At 47.7% G+C, this 27,872-nt stretch overlaps 1 protein-coding gene across 2 annotated transcripts in view; it reads right to left on the bottom strand.

Moving 5' to 3' along the window:
• Positions 1-21,765, bottom strand: part of FBXL12 (F-box and leucine rich repeat protein 12) — a 79,435-nt gene extending 57,670 nt beyond the window's left edge. The window contains exon 1 of one of the 2 annotated variants that reach the window (XM_086966762.1): positions 21,310-21,765. In XM_086966762.1, coding sequence (XP_086822888.1) covers positions 21,310-21,401 — 92 coding nt within the window. In that variant the 5' untranslated portion in view covers positions 21,402-21,765. Of the gene's footprint in view, positions 1-21,226 lie in introns of both variants that reach the window. The other variant, XM_086966766.1, reaches the window with a different exon arrangement.
• Between the last annotated feature and the right edge of the window lie 6,107 nt (positions 21,766-27,872).

The following is a 27,872-nucleotide window of genomic DNA, read 5'->3' as shown; positions in this document are numbered from 1 at the left end:
CAACATATGATATTTTGGCATTGGGTATTTGCGCGCTCTATAGATTGTTAAAATAAATATATAAATAAATTAAGTTCTGACTTCGTGACATCAGTGAAGTGAAAGACGTTCTGGGATTTGACATGAGTGGTAAACATTAGTACAAAGTAGCAGCTTTGGTTCCCCAACTGTCAACAATACACTATTTGATGTGTGGACTGCTGTATTGCAGCAGAGGGGAGCTCCATTGCAAGAAGAAAAACAAGCATTTACAATGCAATTTACTCTCCTTTGCAAAAGTTTGAGCTATTGGCATTGTAAATTACAACATTTTTATTTATGTGTTGGTTTTGAAAACAGATAATTACATGGCATTGTCATTTACAATGCCAATAGCTTAACCTCTCGCAAATGCCACACACATACACACCTACAGAGCCACACACACACACACACACACACACACACACACACACACACACACACACACGCACAGAAACTGAGCCAGACACACAGAGCCACACACACACACACACAAACACACAGAGCAACACACACACAGAGCCTAATTCCAAGAGCCAAGCAGACTCCATCCATCCAGTCAACTAGTGGCTGACTCAATCTATGCATCCAACCACTGGCCAGCTCCATGGATCCACCTGTTAACTATATGCACCAACTGACTCTTTCACCCATCCATTGGCCAGCTCCATCTTCTATCCATTCGCCCAACCACTTACCACATCCAGACATATACCCACCTACTGAATTGTCCATCCAACATGCAAATCCACCCATCCAACACCTAACTCAATTCAACCATCCACTGGCTCAATCCAACCATAAAACTCCTTCCAGCCACCCTTTGACTCGTGCATTCCATTAACCCCATCAATCAAACTACCATTCAACTCCAACCACCCACTAACGCATGCATCCACTGACTTCATCCACCCACTGACTCATGCATCCACTGACTCATGCATCCACCCAACCACCACTCAACTCCATTCACCCACTGACACATACGTCCGACCATCAATTCATGATTCCACCAACTCTATTCAACCAACCACCACTCATCTACATTCACCCACTGACTCCATCCACCCAACCACCACTCAACTCCATTAACCCAATGACACATACATCCACCACTGTACTCTAACCACCCACTGATGCATGCATCCACTGACTCCAACCACTACTCAACTCCATTCACCCACTGACACATACATCCACGGGCTCTAACCAACCAACCACAACTCAACTTCATCCACCCACTAAGTCCATCCACCCAGCCACCACTCAACTCCAGTCACCTACTGACTCCATCCACCTAACCACCACTTAACTCCTTCCACCCACCGACTCATGCATCCACTGACTCCATCCACCCAACCACCAATAAACTCCATACACATTTACCCACTAACGTATACATCCACTGACTCCATCCACCCACCAACTCGTGGATCCACTGACTCCATCCACCCAACCACCACTGGACTCCTTCCATCCACTGACTCCATCCACCCAACCACAACTCAACTCCTTCCACCCACTGACTCCATCCACCCAACCACCACTGAACTCCTTCCACCAACTGACTCCATCCACTCAACCACCACTCAACTCCATACACCTTTCTTACTCCATACACTCAATTTACACCACTTAACTGTGTCCACTTATGACTCATACATCCACCCAACCACCACTCAACTCCACCCACCCACTGTTTCACACATCCACTGACTGTTTATTTCTCAATCACAAGCATTGCCTGCAGCAAACACAAACGCATGATGTCTCCTATATCTTGCAGATTGCACAATATCTACGCATCGTGTCTTTACACGTTCACAGGTGGCCAGGTTTGCCTATCAGGGACTCTTTAGTCATCCGGTTCACTAATGGGGGCCACTTTGATTTTAGTGCCCTGGTCTATTTTTTGTCCTAGTCTCACACTGCCCACACCCCCTTCACACTCCCTCTCCCCTCACGTCCCTTGCACTCACGACTGAACTCTCCCCATCTAACAGTTTGAGCCCCTCAGTCATTTCGGGACACTCGCAGAGTCTCTGCCCCTCACTTTCCGAGCCCCCACCCCACCGCCTTCCTCGTACACACTCTCACATCACCATCCTCAGCAGCCCACAGGTAGCCACCGCCCCTCCCTCCCTGAAGCGCCGTCAGAGCCCAGCTTACCGTGGGTCGCTTCCACTTCACGCCCTGCACCTTGGAGGAGCCGGGCACCAGCTCCTTGAAGCCCAGTGAGGAGGCGATGGCCGGAAAGGAGATGTCCTCGAAGAGCTGCCCCGCCTGCAGGCACTTGGCGCGCAGCGCCTCAAAGACCTGCCGCAAATACTTGATGGCCTGCTCGTTGGTGCCCAGGCCATTGGCCAGAGCCCGCTCCTTGGCCAGAGTGGCCGCCACCCCGGTCATGGTATGATCTTAGGCGGACAGAGGGGCAGCGAGGGAGGGCAATGCGGACAGCAGGCTGAGGGAGGATGCAGGAGCGGCTGGGACGCTCGGCCACCACCCCAGTCATGGTGTGATCTTAGGCGGACAGATGGGCTGCGAGGGAGGGCAATGCAGACGGCAGGCTGAGGAAGGATGCAGGAGCGGCTGGGACGGCAGAGGAAGCAGGAACCCGGCCCGCCAGCTACATCAATAGCAGACGGGTGTGGCTCCGCTTAAAGGCACAGAGCCGCCCTCGAACACGATCCACCCATGTCCTTCGCAGTACAAGCTCTTTACCAGCACCACCCCACCCCCGCCGCCGGCTCTGCCCTGAGCTTGATACGCATCACTAGTCAGGGCAAAGGCATTACAAGCACTCGCCATTTGTCACTAAGCCCCGTCCTTTTCAGACTGGGGCGTGTTTTTCACTGTTGTTTACATCGTCGCCAATGGCTGGCCACCGTTTAGGAGGCCAGCCAATTGAGAAGAGGGTAGAAAGAAACTAAAAACATCGCCCCCCAATCCGAAAAGGACGGGGCTTAGAGCGAAAGAATGTCGTCACTGGGACCTCTTCTCCAATGGCTGGCCGCCGTTTAGGAGGCCTGCCAATGGAGAAGAGGGGCGGGGTTAACCTCGCCACTCAAAGACATTAAATTCAGCGAGCTTGAGTGCGCATGTGCACACCAGACGCCACGCGAGACTTAAAAAAGTGGGAAGAATGGCACTCCTGCCTGGTCCCCCTATAGATGGAGGAGTCGAGGAACCCTACAAAATACATGTTTGCTGAGGGATTTCATATAACCAATTAACTTTTTTAATTAAATTAGCACCAAGACCAGCTCTATATAATGTCTGGAAAAGGTAGCCTCACTGAACTCGATCAAAGGATTTCTCTCCATTTAAAGAAACTGATACAACTTTGCCTGGATTATCTTTAACCTAGCAGATTAGACCGGGTTCGAAGACGATTCCTCGAGCTGCGACCAGGCACGAAGCACACTTGACAGTCGTGAATGAGACCAGTTAACACCTTCCGTAGCTGGGATGCCAGAACTTTTTTACATTATGGATATGTGTTTGGGGAGTAAACATCACTGTTTTACTGAGTTCAGGTTGGAGACAACCAGTGGCCTCCAATTCCTGGAATATTGCTTACAGCATTTTTGCCATCTGTGCACTATCGATTCTGTAAAAAAAAAAAAATGTTTTATATATATTTTTATTTAAAGAAGAAAAACAAGAGGAAATATTACACATATCAGGTGTCATACAATAGAATATATTACAACGGTGAGTGGTCGAATAAGCCAATGTGGTCAAATCAATGCACAGGAGTGTGGGACGTAAACATGAGCAGGCATATGAAAAGGGAGAAACAGTACGATCCACAACCCCGTTAAGCTGACGCCAGCAAGGTCCGTCCACCCACGATTCAGGATAATTAAGACCAGAGTAGACACCTAGATATGGGAAAAAGATCGACTCAGGATAAGCAACCCACCTCTCATAAAGGGGAAAGGAAAGAAAAAGGCCACAGAACTGAACAAAGACAAAAAATAAACCCAGACAATCAAACTCAACCCTGGCCACTCAGATTTTTCGTGCGAGCTCTCTCCGCTCGAACCGCCATCTCGACAGGAGAATCAAAACGTTCAAGAAAGTCAAAGTCAGTACGGTAGGATCGAATCCAAAGTATTAGTACTCGAAGTCCACAATTCAAACGGAGATATCTGTCCACCAACAGTAAGTCACAAGAACATAGTTGAACCAACTGGGAGGAAAAGAATGATAAATCAATCCGATAGTCACTGAGGAAATTATCCTGGAGTATAAGATCGGCTGTGTCCATCTTGGGCGGTATCAGCATTGACTATGATAGGTTTTTGGTAGTTCCAGGCTCGCTAGCTGTTGTTCGGGAGCCGACAAAAAACACCAGATCTGGTTTCCGCACGGGGCCCTCTGTCTCAGGCATGCCCTGCTTTGCGGGTAACACAACGTGTTTCAAATCTATCGAAGGGTCGTAGTCCGGTCCCAGACACATATTTTCAGCTGTTACGACCAGTTTATGGATGATGGCGGTGACCTGCGAGTGAAGTGCCCTAATGGCGGCCATTACGGTATGCAACGACAGCGTACATTCCACCAGCTACATATCCTCTGGTAAAGCAACAGATCAGATCTTTGACCCCGGAGGTCGACTACTCCGGGGTAACAGGCACAAGCGGGGCCGACGTTAACGGTGGGCACCCGTCATTCTCGCGGTCTAAACACCGTCGCCGCCAGCGAGGATCCAGGCCCGTCGACCCCGGGGGCCCAGCAGGGTCCCCGGGCAACGGACCTCCGCCCACAGCAACCGGTGTGTCTTGCCGCCTTATCCTTGGAATCAACCTGACCACAGTACCACCATCCAAAACGGTCAGGATATGTTCCACTTCGGGAGACCGGACGCCGCCCAAGTCCCGCGGCCGATGTTGTTCAACTCCAACCCGGATGGGTTAGAAATCGAGGCCCCAGCCCCTGGGTTAGGCAGAGAATGAAAACACGGCGTAGCTTCATCATTCGAGAAGATGGAAATCTCGGGATTACACCTTTAAGCTCAGCAACACTTCAGCCACAAGGGAGTTTGGTGCGAATTCAGGATCAATATCAGGATTTATGAGCTACTGGCGGAGGTCGGCGGGGCCGGGAGCTTACGCGGCCATCTTGGTTGCTAGCGTAGCTCCTCCTCCGATTCTGTAAAATTAAGCAGAAAATCCATCTTCTCAAAGCGAGCTAACTCTCCAGCAATTTTATTTAGATAGTCTGGGCAATCTGACAGTTGCCAAGAATGCCTCTTCTGTCCACACATCTGCCTAGTCTCATTGCTACAGATATCTGAAGAATGACACAAAAGACACTAATGTCAAATGGACATGTGAGTATAATGCCATCACTATTGAAGATAACCAAGTTCACAATGAGTGCCTCCCTTTTCTTCAGCTGTGCAGTATGGAACCAGCAAATTGTTCCCATTGTTCATAATGGAACCATTCTAAATGGGTTAGGGTGTATTCTGCCTTAACCCCTTCGATGCTCATGACGAGCTCAGCTCGTCATGAGGTACACCTTTTGCGTGCTCATGACGAGCTGAGCTCGTCATGAACAATGGGAATAAATCGGGGCCAGCACAGGAGGGGAAAACCATCAGCAGTGATGGTGTTAAAGGTGTTGAGTGCATTAAGGTCAAATGTATTTGTGTCTAACCTGCGCAGAAAGTCAGGCATCTGTGTTCAATGGGACTGTCTTTTTGCCTTCTGTAAGTCCCTATCAAGGAGTTCTTGTTCCTAAGTTTGCATTGAGTCATTGGCGAGTCCCTCATCAGTTCTACCCATAGGGTTGCCCGGCCCGCAGCCCTAAAGATGTGGACAGGGGTGAATGAAACTTTAAAATAGCCCACAAAGACTCCAAATGGTCATAGAGAGCCTATTTTTCAGACGGAACTTTAAATTTGGACAAATGCAAAGTGTATTAACTTCAATGCTAGGTATAAAACCTGACCTGAGTTGCAAGAAAATCCGCCTTCTTCAAGAAGGGTTTCAGGAGGTTCTCGGAGAGAATATAAAAAAAATGTAAAATAGGAAAATTGGTCCCTGTTGGGTAGTAAAGTGTGGACACAATTAAGTGCCACTGCACCTGTTGCACGGATAGCGACACCCCTGAAGCTTGTTCTTCCATGAAGTGATGTACCCATTGCTGACTATGGAAAGTATGCTTGCTGCTGTCTGTAAAAAGCTTTCGGGAAGCTGACGTCCTTAAAAAGTGTTTTAAAAAGCATAATATGAACGTAAAGAGTGTCTTGAGGTTATATGAATGAAGAAGACATTACTAATTCATACCTTTATAGTCAGAGATTTAGCGGAGGCAGTAATACAATACTGTCGACTGCGTGACTACATCCCTGTGACCTGGCCACCCGGCTCCATTTATTGCAGGCTTTGATTTTCATTTCTGGAAAGCATTGGCTGAAACAATTTCAGCAGGCTAGTCATGGTCACTGGAATCGCTAGGAAACAGTCAGCGGGAGAACTGCCTCTCCAAAAAGTCATATTTGTCAGTCCTGTGACTTCGTGTTTTTTTAAAATATGATTGTAGATAAGTCCCGGTCCCCTAAATTAAATGTGAGTGGGGCCAAGTGGCCAGGACCGCCACAAAAGGAGTACTGGTTATTGAAGGAAAGAGAAGTGGCCGAGGCCCTGCTCGTTTACTTGCGTGTGCACTTACTCGCCTAGGCACCAGGCCGTGAGTCATGCTTCTCAGTGGAGGGGAGTTATATAGGAATTCTCTGCAATCCAAAACCTTGCTAGAGAAGTCTTTCCTCAGGAAGGGCGGGAGAAGAGCCCTGTGTTTTTGAGTGATTCATGCATCTCCTTCCAGAGTCCCCTACGAGGCAGGCTGTCTGGGACCAAACCTCACCTTTGAAGGGGCACAGGACAGCTCAGGTACGATTGCGTTGTATTTAGTGCAGATTCCGCCCTCCCATGATGGAGATCCGGCTCACGGACACTTGGGCTAGTGTGGGTGAGGGCATGGGGAGTCGATGATTTCGCCATTAGCCACCGCCATGCCTAAGTCCCCCAACACGACACCGTGACTTAGCAGAGGTAGGCTCCATGTCAGCCAGCATCTTCCATCCGCGCTCGTGGGGACTAAACACTACCCAACGTAATGCCTGCACCACGCTCCCTCACCCCATCCCCATCCCCCCCCCCACCCCCACTGCGGCCTTACCTAGGCATATCTAGTCACATTTTATAACTCCAATTGCTTTGACGGCAGACCAATGGCATTGAGCAGTACATAAAAACAGCACAATAGAGTACGTTTGGTTAACTGAGACTCATTCATTCCTCTGCCTGCTCAGTTGTAATAAATCATAAAAAACAAGCTCAGGTGGGTGGGGGGGGGGGGGGCTGCGCGATTCACTTGCGGGAGCAATATTTGCTACCATATGGTGGCTTTCGCACCAGCAAGTGAATCTCCACATGTGCACGCGTTGGCATTGGAACGCGTGCACTGTTGTGGGTGAAAAAGGGGACCGATGGCTAAAGGTCTCCTCCGATGCAGCACATGCGTGCTGCGTTGGCGTGACCTAAAGAGACACTGGGTAGCTATGTGATTATGCCAAACACTGCATTTATAACAATGTATGTTTTATGGTGATGAAAGGTCCAAAAGAGGGCAAAGCAATCGTGGGACGATTGTCGTTGGCAGGACTTGTACGAGGCCTGCTTGTCATCAAATCAGTTAAAATTTTGGGAAGTTGTAAAATGGGGAGGGACACAGGACTCACAAATACCATCTAATCATGTCTCGGCAGTGGATTGGGTGGCCCATTATTCATCACAGTTCTGTGGTCCGAATGAGGCACCAAGAGATGTTCAGCTAGCCCGGTTGACATTGCCCTTAACGCAACGTTCATTAGTAGCGTTTGACACTAAAGAGGCCGAGAATGCATTAAGATTGGTCCAAGCAGGCAAAGCCCCTGGAATGGATGGCACGTCCTAGAAGATAAACGCCACCTGCAACCAGCTCTTCCCTATAGCTACACTGGTCACTTGTTTACTGGTCCCTCCACCCAACTTTATACTTTCATTGCTTCTCAGCGCACCCCCTCTAACCTTCCCTCACTACCCCAGTCCCACCCCTCGCGCTTCTCTTTTTCGTCACACCATGTTTGCTCCTCTTTTCCCTCTAAGCTTCCATGAATGCCCAGTCCCACCCCTCGTGCTCTTCTTTTTCTCCGCGCCATGTTTGCTCCTCTTTTTCAACATGCCTCGTTTGCTCCTCTTTTTCTCCATGACGTAGTTGCTCCTCCTTTTCGCCATGCCGCGTTTGCTCCTCCGTTTTCCTCAAACGCCCTCTACATTTCTCTTCCACGATTGTATCTATCGCCCGCACTCTATCTATCCCCCGCACTCTATCACACTCACTCTATCGCACTACCACAGCATCCCTCTGGGGCACCACAACATCACTATGCGCTACCACATCACTGAACGCCACAGCATCACTCGTCGCCACCACATAACTCAGCGCCACCACAGCACAATCTGTGCAACCATTCAACAACAACTGGTTCGAATATGTTCTCTCAATGTTTCAAGCTTTAGTACAAATGTCACAAAAAGATGTTAATATTTCACTTCTGTTCTTGGATTTTCGTCACAATAAAATACACTGAACATAATCTTCACAAAAGTTATTTACAAAAGTTTAAGCTATTTCCATTATAAATTACAATAACTTTTATTTAAGTTTTAATTATTTAAAAAAAATTAAAAGCCATTGTTATTTGTAATATCAATACATCTAAGTCACGTAAACACAACACATATTGCCTTACAAATTCTATCGGTGTCACATTTGCGAAAGTTAAAACTATTGGCACTATTAATTTTGCTATTTTCAAAACCCAAAACATAAATAAAAAAATGTCATTTACAGTATCAACAGCTCAAACTTTCCTAATGCGAGACCTATTGCATTGCAAATGCTTGTTTGTTTAGTTCCATACCACTTTTATATGCGTTGGAAATACGCGTGAGTACCAGCGTGCATGGGGCGTGCATGCAGATAGGTGTGCACGCGCCTCCCAGGTTGCATCCGCCTTAACACGTCAAGCAGCATCCCTTATTTCGGTTACATACTATCCTTTTCTGCAACCGGAACCCACTCGCTGGTTTTTTTGTTGCCGCGCGGTGTTACTTTTACGGCTGCGCAGCCATTGCTTGTTGTATTGTATTATATGTCTTACTTCTGCTTAAAACGTGCACATCGCAGGGGGCTTCATTACCAGCTGATTCAAGTTGTTGATGGTCGGTGCTATTTTAAAAGCAAAGCCCGAGTCTACAGTCTTTAGACGGCTGCTCCCATGCAGATACAGGGAGGGGCAGTCGCATGCATACTCAGTGACAGAGGAATTGCCACAGAGGCGGGGACGATGCCTCCTCTGTAGACGGCAGAGGGAAACTTGCTATGTCAGGTGTGATTTGTATACCCCTGCACCCCCACCTCCCGAGTTTTGGATGTGGTGTGCTCAAATGGTGCATGCCTGGTGGGCAGCAGCAGGTTCCTGTCCAGACGCCACATGCGGCACTGGCCCAGGTTGTCATGTCCCTGGTTCTTTCCCGCCTGGACTTTTCTAATTCCCTTTATCACGGACTCCCATGTTCTCTTGTGGGTCGTCTCCAGGTTGTGCAGAACCAGGCAGCCCGTCTTATTTTCAAAGTCCCAAAATGGCAGTCTGCGAAGCCCTTGCTTCATAAGCTCCATTGGCTGCCAGTAGAACGGAGGGCGGCCTTTAAGTTGGGCTGTCTTACGTTCAAATCCCTCCACTGCACCAGTCCTGCCTTTCTTAACTCACTGATCACTCCGTACCAACCTGCACGTAACCTTCGGTCAGCTCATCATCACCTACCTGTCACTCCGAAAGTCAAAACCAGCAAGGTTGGGGGCCGTCGCTTTGCCCACCTCGCACCTAAATTCTGGAATTCTCTTCCAATAGTCATTAAATCTAATGGTTCCTTACTCCAATTCAGGAAGCTTTTAAAAACTTTTCTGTTCTCCAGCACCGGTTAGTTTCTGCCTTGGGATTCTGTTTTTGTTCTGTCAGTTAGCGCCAAGAAACCTCTGGTGTTAGTGCGCTTAAGATGTTTCACTTAACATAACATAACATAACAGACGCCACCTGGCGCACTGCTGCAGACTGCCTCATGCAGGGACACACTCTCCCATCCTCGAGGAAACTGGAGATCTTCCTTCAGTAGCGCGAGATCCGTCGACCTTTATCTAGAGGCGACAACAGCATACAGTTTCTAGGATCAGTAACCTCTACACTGGCTATATGCGTTTTATTTTAATTTTTAAGCATTGCTTCCACCAGTGTGACACATTATTGAGCAAAAATTCATTTAAAAAAAGCCAGATTCAGAAACAGGTGCACCGGTACAGTTCAGTCTTGCACACCTACAAACTGGTTTAGTGCATAACACAGAAATCATAAATTCACAAACACACTTGTGAGGGTAGATAAATAAAACGAACCCAAATTGCTGTACGTCTCACTTACACAAAGAGCCCAATGAAGTGACTTATAATCTTACATGTCCTATCTTTCACTCTGCTAGCATCACTACACGCCACAGCTGTAGCGACACACACACGCAAACAAGCCATCCATGCGAGGCACTACTTTCTCAGTGCAAGCCACCCATGTCTGGAACTCACTACCAGACAAGATTTGAAGCATTCAGGACCATTTACAGTTCAGAAAAGAGGTGAAAACATGGCTGTTTTTAAGATAACGATTCAGAAACGGGGGTGGTGATGAACAGAGTGTCTGAATTAAGCAGACCACTCTTACCCAGTCCAAAGATCGGGCTTGATCCATCACCGTTATTTATCTCACTGCACCATCCCAGCTCAGAACCTGGCTATATGCAAATCAGTCTGTCCCTGGCCCAGTGCATCATGGGAAGAGGGCAGACTAAACTACCAAGCCAATTCTTCACCAGAAAGGAGACAAGCTACCGTGGACCGGTTTCTGGCATTTCAGCCGTCTTCGGCCCGGCTTGCATGAATCCTGATGGTGCAGTGAGAAAGGGACTCATGTCTGAGTATACCCTGCCACTCCTATAGTGGCCAAAAACGATTCAGAAAAGGGGGTGGTGATGAACAGAGTGTCTGAACTAAGCAGACCACTCTTACCCAGTCCAAAGATCAGGGCTTGATCCATCACCGTTATTTATCTCACTGCACCATCCCAGCTCAGAACCTGGCTATATGCAAATCAGTCTGTCCCTGGCCCAGTGCATCATGGGAACAGGGCAGACTAAACTACCAAGCCAATTCTTCACCAGAAAGGAGACAAAAAACGGTGATGGATCAAGCCCTGATCTTTTGACTGGGTATGAGTGTTCTGTTTAATTCAGATACTCTGTCCATCACCACCCCCTTTTCTGAATCGTTTTTAGGATAACTGCATCCACCCAGAACCACAGGATAAAACCTGGAGCAACAATCACTCCTGCAGGAGCAATGTCTGTTCGCAGACATGATAAGAGGCGGACTAGCACGATTTCCTCATGTTGAAAAACACTCAACTTTTTAATGTCCAGGTGAGTTACAAACTGCTGATTTGTATCTAGCCTGGGAATTATTTAGGAAAATAAATTCATACATTACCCTACCGGCCCTTCAATAATTCTAATGCTTTAATACTCAGTGGTCACGCAGCTGCTTGTAGCTCAAACAGGCAGCATAATAATTCCCTTATTCTGCTTGGCACTCTCTCACTCAGATAAGACAGAACAGATACAGGTAATTGTTGGGTTCTGGCGGTGTGCTGGCCTGACATGTAATAAAGAACACACCAGACACTAGTTGCAATTGTGGCCAAAGACAAGGGTCGAGGCACTGGCTCTTTTATTACATTGGTCACATGACCTCTGAGCCCAAACTACCAAACAGTAAACCAGGGGCATGGCTACCAAACCACCCCCCCCCCCCTCTCTTTTGGCACACCTTTTTTAATTTCACAAGAATGTTGCTTTGTGTTAGAAATGGGATTTCTGGTAGGCTTGGGCATACACCTAAGCCAGGCAGAAACCACCACTCTAGTCAGGGCAAGGGAGGTACACGCTGAAGATAACCCCCTGCTCACCCCCTTGGAAATGTGTAAAGCGTTTGCCAACAGACTCACAGCAGCAACACACCACACACACCTCCAAATAAACTCCACACTAGGTTATATAAACATAGCCTTTGTATTAGCATAAAAACACATTAGAGCATATGGCATAATTACACCATGCCACCTGGCACTTGGTATGACTTTACAGGGATTATATACACTACAGGGCGAATCAGGCCACCGTCATAACATCACCATTAGAGAAGACAATCAGTCACTACTGGTAATCAACACCATCATTCACAATTTGACGACTCCCCCCTCGTTGGGATGTTCCAACAGCCAGGGAGCTAGCACCAGTACCCAGGACTTGACGTGCTTAGGCTCCATCCCTACGGCTAGGCTACGGGAATTCCCCCCTATTTCTGATTCCGAGTTCGAAAGACTGGCGCTCGGAATTACCTCGGGTTCCCCGCTTGACCCCCTGCCTCCAAAAGTTTGGAAAAGCTTCGCAACAGAACTTTTCGGCACTCTGCGCCAAATATGTAACCAGTCTTTGCACTGTGGATATGTCCCAACTCCTTGGAAACAGGCGCTCGTCACACCGCTCTTGAAAAAGCCCACTCAGTCCTGACGGTCTTTCAAACTACCGACCAATCTCCCTCCTGCCATTTCCAGCAAAATTCGCCGAACGATGGGTCAGCTCTTGTCTCTCCACCCACCTGGAGCAGAACAACTTCCTGGATGACCTCCAATTCGGTTTCCGTCCAGCCCATGGTACCGAAACAGCTGTCTTAACTGCCATGGAAGATCTTCGCATGCGAGCAGACAGGGGCCAGTCAGTAGCGCTGATACTGCTGGACTTGTCTGCCGCATTCGACACGGTCAACCACAGGACGCTGTTGGAGAGACTCGGTGAGGCAGGTGTGGAGGGCACGGCTCTGCTATGGTTTCATTCCTATTTGCGGGATAGGAGACAGGCTGTATCCCTCCCCCCATTTCAATCCGCTTTCGCACCTGTACCCCAGGGAGTCCCCCAGGGCTCCTCCATCAGTCCCATCCTTTTTAACGTGCATCTCAAACCTTTGATCACGTTAATTAAGTCATTCAGGATAAAAACGATCAACTACGCTGAGGACACCCAGCTCATTCTCTCATGGGAGGGAGAAGACTCCATTCCTTTAACTTCCTTCCACGACTGCTTAAGAGAGACGGCTGGGTGGTTGCACAGGAACTCCCTACAATTTAACTCCTCCAAAACAGAGGTTCTGTTCTGTGCTGGTAATAACATACCTCGCCATTTCCCGAGTGATTTCTGGCCTCCAGAGACTAGGGACAAACCCCAGCCAGTCACCTCTGTTCGCAACCTGGGAGCCATGCTCAATAACAAGCGGAGTATGGAAACCCAGGTCGCCAATACTGTGGGGACCTGCTCAGCTCTTCTGCGTTCCCAGCATAAAATTATGCCACTCCTCCCTGCACAAGCTTGCGCGTTGATAGTCAGGTGTACTATTCTCAGTCGCCTCGACTATTGCAACGCACTGCTCCTTGAGGCTCCAGCCACGTTGCTAGACCGGCTTCAAAGAATTCAGTCAGCCGCTGCCAAGCTAGCTCTCGGCTGGACGAGGAGATCTTCTGCCACCGCTGCCCTAGCCGAGCTGCATTGGCTACCTTTGAAGCAGCGTGTGGCTTTCAAATCCCTCTGCATTGTCTTTAAGGCTCTGCACGGATTAGGGCCCAGACCCCTGCAAGCTCTGTTCCTGTGGTACACTCCGACCAGAGATCTGCGATCATCCTCGGCCTGTCTGTTAAAAGTGCCCAGATTCAACAAAGCCAGAACTGGGGGCAGATCGTTCAGGGTCGCAGCGGCCAAATTATCGAACAGTTTGCCCATCGATATACGCCAAATCTCACAACTCCTTCCCTTCCGGAAACGGATAAAGACTTGGCTATTTCCTTAATCCTTCCCGTCTGCCACTCACTATGGTTTCTCCTCTGTAGAGTATTCTCCAGCGCCAGGAAGCCTGCAAGGTATCAGCTGCGCTTTATAAATACTCAAAATAATAATAAAAAAATAATAATCTTCCACTTAGCACATTATTAGGCAAAACATAATCAGCAACAGTGTACCATAATCACTTATAAGGTGCACCATAGCACATTACATTCTCTCAGCAGAAGCCTTACAGTAGGGGTCACCCTGAGCATAACACATTATGCATAACATCAGAAGCCTTCCATCATAGTAACACTTGCCACAGTGTACATCTTATTAGCCCATTTCAGGCATAAATGTAATTGCTTATAAGCAACAATATCTTTGGGAGCCCACTGGCCCCCAATCGGCAGTCCCAGCACCTCTGCTCTCACCACCTGGACTGCGCAGTGATTTCTGTGGAGGGCCCTTCCTCCACCAAGGCTCGAGGGCCTCCGACAAGGGTTACCCAGAGCTTCCAAGACCCACAGCAAGGCTTTTGCCCCCAAAAGTAGGGCTGTGGGGCCAAGGGTCACTCCGGCAGCTGCCAACTACCATCTGGGGCAGCTGCTACCCTGGCCACTTGTGGTGACGCCGACTCAGCTCCTCACCTGGCTTTCCCATAATCTCTTCTCGGGCCGGAGGCAATTCTGGCAAGACCCCAGCCCCCCACCCGCACCTCCCCCTCAGGGATTCCTCAACTGGTGGCGACCTTGCAGACAGCGGCCGACTCCTCTACAGAGACGGCGCTATCCTGCTCAGGGTCTCCGGACACGGACCCTTGTTGCTACAGCAACCCGCCGAGACGCAGCAAAGCTCCTGATTCGGCTTTGGCCGCCTTGATTGGTACAATGCAGCACTTCCGACGGGAAAGGTCAGCGAGCTTGACTCTGTGCTACCACACCTGGTGGGAGCCCACGAAGCTCAGCCCCTGATGAGGCTAGGTCAGGTGGCCCTTCCTCTCCACATGGCATAGCCAATAGGTCTCGCTTATCCTTGGTGCAACGACATTAACTGTTGCATGGTTACACACTTATAAGTCCCCAAAGGCCAGACCTGTCGGCTATGCCAATACTTGTTTATAATTTCAGTGTAACTATGAGAGACATTCAACGACTATGAGCGACACTTTCACCGAGCAAAATCAAGCAATGAAGACAAGGGAAACATAAGTATCAGATATTACACCCATTTGAGCAACGAGAAACTCATAGCTGCTAAGTTTTCAGATTGACATCTCCATAGTATCATTGTACATATTAGCGACATTTTACAAGCAAATGTGTGACACTTGGAGCTTTTCCCTCCAGCTAACTAAAAGTTCCTACTGGACTGATCTGTGCCCCGGATTGCCGACCATTCAACAAAATAAAATGAAACTATGATGGAAGGGCTCCATTGTCCAGGTGTAGCTAACCATTTCTATGCCAGGGTGTCTGCACATTCCTAAAACACATAGCACGCTTCCTAATGCGGATAGTGCAGTAATTCTGCACAACGATGGCCCTAGAAGGATGAATACATGGATGTGTAATGGACTCCTTATAGCATAAATGACACCTGGGTGTGGAATGTGATACTTGGGCAGGTGGGGGGGTAGCAGCATGTGAGAAGTAATGGAAAAGTTAGGCATGTCTGCTTGTATGTATTAGTAGATAAATGGAGACATGGGGAGTTGGATAGCTAGGTGTGGGGGCGAATGAAAAGATAGACTGAAAAATTAATGGATGCATGTCAGCTTATAATTAAACCAATTTGGGATGGACGGATAGTTGGGTCAGGTGACTGGTCAATGGAACGGTGGTGGATTAAGGAATGAATGCGCGAGGAGATACCCTCAGTTATAGTAATCAATGAGTTGGTAAATGGATGGAGTCCATGGGGTTGGGGATGGGTTGGAAGATTAACCTGTTGAGGGACCCATGAGAAGACACGGAAGTGTCTAGATGGGCGGTGGGTGCATACTTGAGTCGATAGATGCAGGGGTGAAGGGCCCTGTAGTTAAAAGTGACAATATATTAAATGGTTGGAGTGGCGGTTGGTGATTGTATGCTTGGTGGGTGGAAAGGTGGTTGTGTAGATGAAAGGATGAGAAGATTAGTGTAGGGGTGGTGGATGAATGGGGGATGTCAATCTGTGTTGATAATTGGGCGGATCTGAATGGAAAGAGAGAGGCAGGTGGTGAAAGGGCGGGTTGTAGAGATCTGGTGTTCAGGATGTTTAAATATAATTGACATCATTAACCAATAGCGTGAAATCAAATCTAGGGAAGAAGAGTTAAGTGCACTTTGAGGGGAGACACTGTCCCTCGCCTGTAGCACTCCCACTCACACATCTCATGGAAAAAGAACAAGATCATCATGCCCAGGGAGGGAGACTTTATAGTTCTAGGTCGCAGGACATGAGGATTTATTTCATAAACATTAATTTTAACAGCAAATGCATTCTGAGGGCAAGAGTCTTGGTTTACTATCAATAAACTGACTATTAAAATGTAAAGACACGATTGTTTTAAAAAGAAAAGCCAAATACAGAAAATATGACACCTTGGGTGGCATCAGGTCGCCTCGTTGCCTAAACACAGAGGTCACAAGCCCGCATGAATGGCGAAGAAGCTGCACTTCAGGCCTTGAGGCCCTTAGGCGTCTGACCTCACAGTTAATCACCAACCCATCCAGGAATACACAAAACGTGCTTCCCAATAAATTCATTCATCAATCCGTACTCCAACCACCCTGTCAACCATCCATACATCTATCCTGCACACATCCATCTACCCCTCTCCATCCATCTCCAAAGCAGCATCCATCCATCCATCCCCAATAACATGTGCAGTGGCCTCCTTGGGTCATTTCTCTGTGATATTCTGTCAGAGCAAGAAAATATTTCATTTCCGCGTGATCATGAGGGTAGCCGACAAAAGTATCACGGCGACGGTCCCTGTGATAAACATGTTCCTAGTGTAAGCACGATATAGAGCTGATGTCAGCAACCCTATTTTCAGATGCTGCTATTTTCTTGGAGCCTGCTCTTTCAGGCCATGAATGGAGCCACAGCACGTGCGTGTGAACTGTGTGGCACTCACACCCACAAACAGAAGGCATGCTCTCTCAGGCCTGCAGGCCGTGTATGGAGCCCCAACTTGTGGGTGTGCAATGTACTGCACTGACACACCACAAGCAGACACCAGGGAAGTGGATGTGCTCTCTTACGCCTAGAATGGAGCACAGCACGGGGAGTACAGTGCATGATACTCACGCACCATGATGAACATAGACACAATGACAGTGGCCGTGTTCTCTCAGCTCCTGAATGGAACCTCTGCAAGGGAGAGAGTGTACCATGAACAACACCCCCACACCATGAGCACTTGACAAGACACGAGGGCAGCCTGTACAGGGACGCCATGTTGTGGGGTTATGATTAATGTCAATATTTATTTAGACACACACTAACCTCCGTGGCCGTAAGAGTCTGCACCCGAGGCTGAGAGAGTAACTGAAACCCACAGCCATGAGGAGCAATCTCCAGCAGAATTGTCCAGTTGCATGGCATCATGCTGCAAGCAGCGGGGGACTGCAACTTAACCTACAAACTTCAGCCCATTTGCACTACTCACTACTTTTGCAAATGGACAATGCTGTGTGAAGGCAGGAGCGGTGCTGGTGCCAATTAGAGCACAGCTGCGACCAGCCTAGTTGGTGTGACCAGAACCACCTCCTTGCTGGAAGATGTGATAGATTGTAAACAAAGAATAATCCAACACCGGAGCAGAACAGTTGCACTGCACAGTGTGCAGCATTCTGTCACACACTGTGGGCTCAGGCTCCCAGAGCAGCGCGCGGTCCTTGCTTTCCTTAATGAGCGCTAATATAGGCGCTCTGTCTCCTTTTCCAGCCAACTTCAGGAGACTCTATAAATGCGTGACTTCGCATTTTGGTGCGGTGATGCGAACCACCACACCAAAATGTGTTAGTCTAACGCCTGATGCGTGGTACTTGGCAGGGATGGAGAATGGGCGTGGCATTTTTATGTCTGGCTAAGAGGGATGTGTACTAGAGGGGCAGAGGCGTCACTTAGTAATCAGTTGAGAAGAAGAGGTAATGAACACAGTAGTGGGAGTGGAGCTGCGGTGGGCAGAGGTGAGGCTATGTTATGCATGGCATCAGGCGCGCAACATTGGGCTCACCGGGCTTCAGGCCCCCCCCCCGCCGTCTTCTTCAGCCCGGGCTAATTTGGCACGCACTGAAATGACTGCACATCGGAGCTGAGAATGTCATTTTTATGATGCTTTCTGAGGCCCAGCAGCCCGAGCCAGCCAGCCTCTGAACAGTTTCCGTGAACCCCCTGCCCCCACCTCCTGTTTTCCGTTACTGGCGCTGAGGTTACATCCTTGCCTGAAGGCAGGGATTTCACCTAAGCACTTGATGTGTTCAGCATGGGGTGGGAGTGAAAAGATGCACACAGCAGGGGGAAAGGGACGGCCAGTGCAGGTGACGCTTTTCCTTTGTAAAGGAATTCCTGCTGGCGTCATAGCCCAGGGTGTGCTTTCTGTGCACTTGTATGGATGTGTATTCCATACAAGTGCACAGACAGCAAACCCTGGGCTATGACGACAACAGGAATTAATTTACAAAGGAAAAGCTTCACCTGCACTGGACATCCCTTTCCCCCTGCTGTCTGTGCACTTGTAGGGAATTCACATCCAAGGCACTGCTCACCAGATAAATAGTGAACAGGGCCATTTCTCTTTTTGCATCCATGGGCACCAACGACGCAGAAGCAGAGGAGGCCCTGGCAAGGAGAAACCAGGAAACATTTGACCCACACCTGTCCACACTGTGAGATTTTCGGGAGGGGCTAGATGCCAGGAAGCAGTGCTGCTGATCAACCCAACTCAACTGAATAGTATCAGAAGAGCAGGCAGCCGTTTTTTTATGTACTTTTCAGTAATTTTAATGCATTCTTCAGCACAGCCTTACCTACTGCCTGCATATCTAGGTTACTCTAAGTGAATGTTGTTTTTGACTTACATACATGGAAACGTCAAAGAGGAGAGTTCTCTCCGAATATGCAAATGTAGTGTACGTTTATAGTGTTCATTTTTTGGGGTGCTAGTGGGTAACTTTAGGGTTCAGGGTGGGTGTGGGTTTTAGGGTGCCAGGGAGTAATTTTAGGGTTCAGGGTGGGTTACGGATTGGGGTGCCAGGGGGTAATTTTAGGGTTCAGGGTAGTAATGGGTTTTGGTGTGCCGGGGCGTAATTTTAGGGTTCAGGACGGGTATGGGTTTTGGGGGCCAGGAGGGTAATTTAGGGGTTCAGGATGGGTGTGGGTTTTGGGGTGCCAGGGGTAATTTTACGCTTCAGGGTGGGTGTGCGTTTTGGGGAACCAGGGGTAATTTTAGGGTTCAGTGTGGGTATGGGTGTTGATGTCCCAGGGGTAAGTTTAGGGTGGCTACGGGTTTTGGGGTGCTATGGAGTTAATTGTAGGGTTCAGGGTGGGTATGGGTTTTAGGATGTGAGGGAGGAATTTTAGGGTTCAGAGTGGGATGGGGTTTTGGGGTGCCAGGGGGTAATTTTAGGGTTTAGGGTGGTCATGGGTTTTGGGGTGCCATGGGGTTCATTTTAGGGTTCAGTGCGGGTGTGGGTTTTAGGGTGTGAGGGGGGGACATTTTAGGTTTCAGGGTGGGTATGGGTTTTGGGGTGCCTGGGGAGAATTTAATGTTCAGCATGGGTATGGGTTTTGGGGTGCCAGGGGTAATTTTAAGGTTCAGGGTGGGTATGGGTTTTGGGGGGGCAAGGGTGTAATTTTAAGGATCAGCGCGGGTATGAGTTTTGGGGCTCCAGGGTTTGATTTTAGGGTTCAGAGTGGTAATGGGTTTTGGGGTGCCAGGGGGTAATTTTAGGGTTCAGGGTGGGTATGGGTTGTGGGGTGCTAGGGGGGTAATTTTGGGGTTTAGGGTGGTAATGGATTTGAGGGGGCAAGGGTGTAATTATAGGGATCAGTGCGGGTATGGGTATTGGGGTGCCAGAGGTAATTTTAGGGTTCAGGGTGGGTATGGGTTATGGGGGGTAAGGGTGTAATTTTAGGGATCAGCGCAAGTATGGGGTTCTAAGGGGATGATTTCAGGGTGGTAATGGGTTTTGGGGTGCGAGGGGGTAATTTTAGGGTTGCATGTTTTCTCCGCTTGACCTGAGCATTAATCGATCCTGATTATCTGACATTTTAGCCCCGCCCCATTGATTAACATTAGCCACGCCCCTTCATTTGCCATGTTAGCCCCCCCCCCCCGAAATTAAGACTTAGTTGCGCCCCTGCATGGCATCTACTAACACCTTAACTCCTGGACAGCTGATATCAGTGGGAAATGAAACACAACGCTAATGCATAAAATACAAATAAACGTAGGTAACAGTGAATAAAGGAAATGTTTTTCACTTCACATTTCTGTGTTACATCATAGAAAACTCGAGCTTCGCTCGTGATCTGATATCTTTTAGAACTCGATGGAAAGAAAGTGAAGGTTAGCCATCAGAAGCGTCTCCCTTGTGAGCTCTCTACATCCCACACTCAAACCTTTGTATTCGAAAACTACTGGGAACTTTATGGGCAACTCTGAGCTACACATTCTGCCCACATACAAACTCCAACCTGCGCGCTGCTTCAAGGTGTGCATTTGACATACTTTACATCCCCTTGATAGATGACACCTAATACATTCCCTTGATAAATACAAATATCAATCTTATAACAACGTATCTACAATACGCTATCAAGCCTGATATAAACAAGTCAAAAGACTGTAATCATTGATGAAAAGTTGATGCAAACCAAACATTTTTATATAAAGGAACAATGCTGCTGGACTGTCAATGACTTAAATAAATCACAATTTTCACGTCGAAACTAGAATTGGAAATTTCTTGTTAGACAATTTGTCATTTGAAGCAAACTTGACATTTTTTGTTGAAGTTCCCTTTTTGAATTTATTATTTAAACTGGATATTTCATTGTTCTCGAAGTTATGATTTTGAAGATTTGCCCTTTTCGTAAAACACGTTTTGTCATTTCAAAACAAGTACTAGCACTTCTATGGATTATCTGACCCCACCAGATTTGATGTTACTCCCACAGACCTCCGAGTAGTTCTGGTCGTAGCTCCCATAATCCTTTGAGACACCCAAGCCCTTCCTGATAACCCCAAAGACTTAAGCCACACCTGCCGCTGCGGACCAAGTCTGGGACAGACAGGAAACCAAACACCTCCACCAGGATACTGTCTGGGAGGCAGCCGATCAGCGTAGCTGCCATGGCTCCTTGCTCAGGAACAGAAGAGATGCGAGATACCTTCCTGCTCCGCCTCACAGTGCATCAACGCGTCCGCCATCTTGGCACAGGCTCGCTGCTGTTCCCCGTGGAAGATTTAGGTTGATGACGCAGGGTTCATATTTCAATATAAAGGCGGACTGCGTCAAGATCGTGTTTTCATCATGGAACGGGCTAGTACGTTGTAAAAGCGTCACAACGGAACTCCGCACGAGACGCCAATGCCCGTATGTGACGGTTGGTTGGCTCCATCTAACTAGGGTGCGGATATCCTGTTGCCTTCTTTTCAGTGGCTTCCGGCGGCGTGTACAACATATTTCGCTGCTGATACTGTGAAATCGTTCACATCATGTATGTTTTTTTTGAACTAGCTAAAATATCGACGAAGTTTTACGAAGCAGTTTTAATGCCTCCTTCCTTTTCAGGGAAGAAAAATATCCAAAAGATATCTGAAAACGGAGACCGAACGAAGAAAGAAACAAAAAACATTAATCGGTAAAATTGATTTAAACTGATATAGTGAGAAGAGAAATAACGCAAACGGATGTCGCAAAAAATGAAAGTGGTGAGGGAGAAGTAACTGAGTCAAAACAAAGCGGTTGATGCAAGATTAATATATAAGAGGTACTAAAGATGTGAAAAGTTAGAAGCTCTGTGTATAGGGTGACCAGATTTTGAGAAGCAAAAACCGGGATAAGTCCGACATAAAAGTAGGACTAACGCTGTTTGGCTACTCAATTTTATATCTGGCCTGTCCAGTTTTTTTGAGGAGCCTTGTAAATGTGTGTACTTCTGTGTGTGTGTATATATAGTTACAGATGTTTGGCATAGAGTACAGTGGGCCAGAGTAGGGTGCGAGGTGGAGGTGCCATAGATAATGCTATGTCTATTTTATTTATTTCTTTAAAAAGTTTTGTATAGCGCTAGCTTGACCTGTAGGTATCAGAGCGCTTTGCATACACATAGTAACAAGCATTTGCAATGCAATAGGTCTCTCATTTATTCGAGTTTGAGCTATTGGCATTGTAAATGACAATGCCTTTTATTTATGTTTTAAAAACCAAAACATAAATAAATGACATTGTCATTTACAATGCCAATAGCTCAAACTCTCATAAATGCGAGACCTATTGCATTACAAAGGCTTGTTCGATTAGTGAGTAGAAACGCTCCCTTTCGGCCTGCGTGGCAAAGTAATTAAGTAAACAAGCGCGGCCGCTAAAGTGAAAACGGACGCCCCTGGGAGGTATACACCCGTTACAACGCATCTTTTACTCCGCACTACCATTACAACGCGACTTTTACTCCGCATACCATTACAACGCATTGCGCTGGGGGGCGCTCTAGGATAGGGAATAAGTATAATTTACTATCCAACACCTTCCCTAGGGTCCACGGGGACTGGAGTTAGAATAGTAAATTATACTTACCACTATCCAGCACCCCAAAGCGCTATGCTTTGTAATGGTATGCGTTGTAAAAGTCGCGTTGTAACGGTATGCGGAGTAAAAGTATGCGGAGTAACATGGTACATCCCTGCTGGGAGGGCTAGTCTGTTCTAATAAGAGGATGCCCCTCTGAAATGATGGGTATTTTTAGATTAATTAAATAAACAAGCATGGCTGCTAAAGTGAAAGCGGACTGCACTGCAAATAAGAAAACATAGTGCTTACCGACTTATGAAGGAGACCCTGCAACGCCACAAGTAAAAGATCCAGTTCTCATGGGAGGTAACAAATGGCGACAGGGCGGTAACAAGGAGGGACTAACAAGCCTCATTATCAATCGGAAGCCAGCATTTAGCAAGGACAATGACACCAGCCAAGGAAAATTATGGGAGGAGAGTAGGCGAGGCTTCCATAGCATACTCGACTACTGCATGCCTCGCAGAGCGAGCAGTGTATGCGTGCTGCCGCTAGCCCCGACCTAAAAATCTTGAATTTGTTTGAGTTGCAGATGCGTCTCATTTCCCACAGCGATGTGAGGGGTCAAGGACTGTTGGCATAAAATACATGAACTTTACTTTCCAAACTGATTTGCTTTCATCCCACTGACTCCCAAAAGCTGGTGCTGAGAACTCTCATCAATGCGAAATTTGATCACAATAATGTCTTATGTAGAGGCCTTCTAAACAGTGAATTGGCGCATCAAAATAGGTTCAAAATGCAGTCATTTGTCTCATTTTTGGATTTCAGAAAAGATATTGAATCTTGCACCTGAGGAAGATTGTCCATTGGCCAACTATAAAGTCCAGTGTAGATTTTAAAATGTTTACTCTGCTACTTTCATGGGCTGCCAACCAGATGTCTTGCATGAAATAGCATCTGCCATTGACTTTGCTGTTTGCTTCCATCAGGGAAGTTTGCGCTAACAATTGTGCCTCTGTCTAATCACGTAATTCGATTTAGCCTAATCCGTGCTTAGTCCTAGGCTCTCTTACTGCTTCTCATTTCAGCTTTGCAAGGATCACTCCTCGTTGTCCTTACGGAAAGACCAGAAAAGTTGGCAGATCTGTTGAAATGATATGACATTTCTTTAGCCTCTTAATCTTCCTGCACCTATATACGGTTTGTCAGAGGGGTGCATGTTTCAAATGGAGAAAAGAAAATTAATTAAATGAAGCGTGTTATTTTTGTGATGGTGCACAGAGGATGAATGAAATTCATTACGCTATAAGTGTAAGAAGTAAGCCAGTATATAAGTAAGGACCAACCAATGTTGGCAGGTCAGTGTCAGTGGCTGTGAGTAATCTGGGGAGTTTTAAACTGCATGAGGGCGAATATCTATAAGAAAAAAGAAATGAAAGCTAATTAAGGCTGAACCAAGTCAGTTTTTTTGCCACATGTTATATTAAAGAGCGCGGAAGACCGAGTTGGTAGCTTGCTGGAAAATAAGTTAGTCAAGGCAAGCAGGAATACATAACATCCATCTTCAAAGCAGAGACTTGATAAGGGATGTGGTTGATTGAGTTAAGTCTTATTAGTGAAGTGATTGTTAAGAGACATATTGTAAGCTCCTTCCAGAACATGACGAGTGAAGGGGTGCTGCACAGATCAGGGGGAAGAGAGTCCCCAGCCTTTGGTCTGCACCCTGAGATGGATTAGCTCATGTCTTATTGCTTTCTGTCCACAGAGACTTGAGGAAGAAGTTTTCTTTACAGCGGATCTGTGCAGCCACTGAAAATTGCACATTTGTGGGATACATATTATAGAGGTTTTATGCGAAGGTCTTTGAAGAATAAGCAGACCATCTTGAATATGTATGAGCTTCCAGTGGGAACCAAGTTAGTGAGATGAGGCCTGATCTGATGTAACCTGTGATGAAGTTGCTGCATGGTACATGGATTGCAGAGAGGAATTTTGCTTTGGAAGGCTCACCAGCATACCATAAGACGTTTGCAGAGGACCAAGGCCTGGACTCCAAAGCCCATCGCAAGACAAGGATGTTAAAAGATTAGATGGTAATGAGAGTAGGACTCTAACTTTTGAGGGTTCTGTTTTATTATGTTAAATACCTTTTAATAGAGTGCTCTACCACATGTTGAGTCACCCACCGCTAGGATGGAGCAAAGCAAAGAGCATAGAAACTTATGGTCGGAACTAATGGCAAATCCAAGTTTACTTGTTTTCTAAATCTCACCATTTAAGCATGAGTGCGGGGACAGAGAAAGTCTACCCCAAGTTTTACCTTCTGAAATGAATGTCTGCCAATAAAATTAAGTTAGAGGAACACAGAGGTCTAGGTCAAGAGTACCAGGTAAGTCACGTTCGTTAGATGTTCCGGGATTTCCCCTTCAGATACTTGTGCACTACACATGAAAGAGGTCCTGGCACGGAGCGAGAATTCAGGATCAATCACCACCATTTCTTGCTGAATCGTTTCAGAGGATGTCACAGCAGTTCAGCAGAGTTAGCCATGCCTAAGTAGAGAGTATATTGCTATAGTCCAGCATATATCCGGTTAAATCTTCAATTCTTAGGTACCATATAGTTTTGCTGTCTTCTCAATTTCATAGTGCAGTAGAGACCATCAAAGACCAGAAAGTGTGGCACTATGAAAAAAAAAGGATTTGCAATGCAATAGGTCACGCATTACTGAAAATTCGAGCTATTGGTGTTGCATTATTATTTGCAACGCGAAAAGCTCAAACTTTTACTAATGCGGGACCTATTGCATTGAAAATGATTGTTCTAAACAGTAAAAGCTGTGCATGAACACCGACAAATGCGTCATATATTGTTGCAGGGAGGTGTTCATGTGTACTGGTGGGAGATGGACACAGGGGTTTAAACGCACATGTCTGAACACGGAAAAATTCTCTCTGCTCCCAGAGGTCGATGTGATTAGAGTGCACTGAAGAGTCCAAGGAGTTGGTTACTGGAAGAAGCACGTGCAGGCAGAGAGAAGGGCGTAGGGGGGGGGGGTTGAGTGGAAAGGGGGAGATGTGGGGTGCTGAGTTGACCTATGGGAGGAAGGGTTGAAGAGTGGGGTTGACTAGAGAGGAGGGTGAGCTATAAGTGAAGAGGGCAAGGGTAGAATGTGAAGATAGTGGAGTTCAGAGCTGCCTGTGGAAATGTGGGTGCTCTGTGAGGAGGGTGGGTTGTAAGTGAGGAAGGTAGGGGATAGAAATTTGAGAATAGTGGGGTGTGGGGTTTGGACCTGTGGGGGCAGGGGTCTGTGAGGGGGTGGTCTGCCAGTAGGCAGCAGTGGTAGGCATTGAGGACGGGTGGTGATTAGGGTGGGTGAGAGGGTACAGTGTATAGGCGGTGAGTTGTGCGGAGGAAGAGCTGTCAAGTGTGGGGTGAGCTGTGAGTGAGGAGGGAAGGGTAGGCTGTGAAGGGAAAGGGAGCTGTGGGTGAGGAGTGGGAGGGTGTGAGGTGTGGAGGGGGCTTGTCGGCAAGGTTGCCAGTGGATGCCGGCAGCCAGGAGTCAAGACAGGGGGTACAGGCTTCCCTGGGAGGGGTAAGCTGTCAGTGACAGAGGAGAGCAGAGCAGTGACTGCGGAGAGACAGCTGTCACCCAAGAGGGGCTGAGCGGAGGGGACTGCTCTCACAGGATGCGCGGGCATCTCGGCTGTGGAAGAGCCTGTGACTCCTCGGCTCCGGGCTTCGCAGCGCCGTCTATGTTTTTTTCTGACTCGAGTGCAACCTTCCTGCTGAACGAGGTAAGGACGAGCTCCCCTGATGATAGATAGAGGGTGGGGTAATAAAGCTGGAGGTGCCAGGAAGGGGCAGCAGCCATAGGCAGTTTGCCCCTTTCTACTGTCAACATGCTAGCCATTTGTTTTGAGATCTGCACCTCCCCTCCCCCATCTCCAGGGAAACATCCCTCATCCCCTAACACACACACTCTCCGACTGACAGCCATCAGTCTGAGGTGAATATCATGCAAAATATGCTGCTTCTCAACCAAAAATAACTGAAAAGACAGCGACCGCTGGGGGGCAGGAGACAAAGAGGGTGGGGGGGGGATTTGAGAAGAGGTAGTTTGGCGGTGGGCAGCCCGGGGCAAACCTGGCGGAGGAAATCCATGGGCAGGTGCGAAACTGGTGGGGTAGACAGATCACCTCAGATGGAGGGGTCCATGGGCTGACAGGAATCAAGGGAAAGGCTACTGGTTTCATACCGTAGGGAAAGAACGGGGTAGACAATCCACGTACATGTCTCAGAAATGGAAATGCATAGCACAAGTAAGGGCATTTTGTAGCTGCCCCTCTGCCAACCCCCGTTCATACTATAAAGTCATACGCTCACTCACAGACCAGTCCAGAGAGCTGACAACATACTGCAGCTGTGGGGTGGTACCCCCATGCTCACCCAGCAGACGCTCAAAGGTACCACCGCCTCTACCCATGTTACACTTAGATCGGTTCTGGCTCTGCTTCCGGCTCCGGGGTCCTCGGAGGAAAAAGTGGCGGGACCACTAGCAACTCGCTGCATGTCATTTGGTTTCTCACGCCGGAACTTTAGAGGTGGAACTTGCGTGCAACTGTAAAGAGCCATAGCAAATAAATAAATAGGATATTCATGACAAATTGGGCAGGGCAAGCGCACCGATTGGTCCAAATTACGCTGTTATCCGGAATGACAGGGAAGAATGGAAGAGGGAGCCAATCATTCCCCGACGCTGGGCTGGCGTATCCAGGAAGGAGAATTAACACGCAACAGCTGTTCACAGTTTGAAGTGCGTTCACAGACCAGAATCTTTGCTCGTGCATTGGTCTACGCTCAGCACGTCTTCCAGATGGAGCACTCGACTGGAATTAACACGCAAAAGCTGTTCACAGTTTGAAGCGCGTTCACAGACCAGAATCTCTGCTCGAGCACTGGTCTACGCGCAGCACGTCTTCTGGAGAGGAGCACTCAATTTGAATTAACGCGCAAAAGCTGTTCACAGTTTGAAGAACGTTCACAGAGCAGAATCTCTGCTCGTGCACTGGTCTGTATCACTTGGAAG

The sequence above is a fragment of the Lissotriton vulgaris genome, chromosome 1_1 (assembly GCF_964263255.1).
Source record: "Lissotriton vulgaris chromosome 1_1, aLisVul1.2, whole genome shotgun sequence".
Classification (NCBI taxonomy): Eukaryota; Metazoa; Chordata; class Amphibia; order Caudata; family Salamandridae; genus Lissotriton; species Lissotriton vulgaris.
The sequence above is the reverse complement of the archived record's forward strand: the minus strand, read 5'-3'. Positions and strand labels throughout refer to the sequence as shown.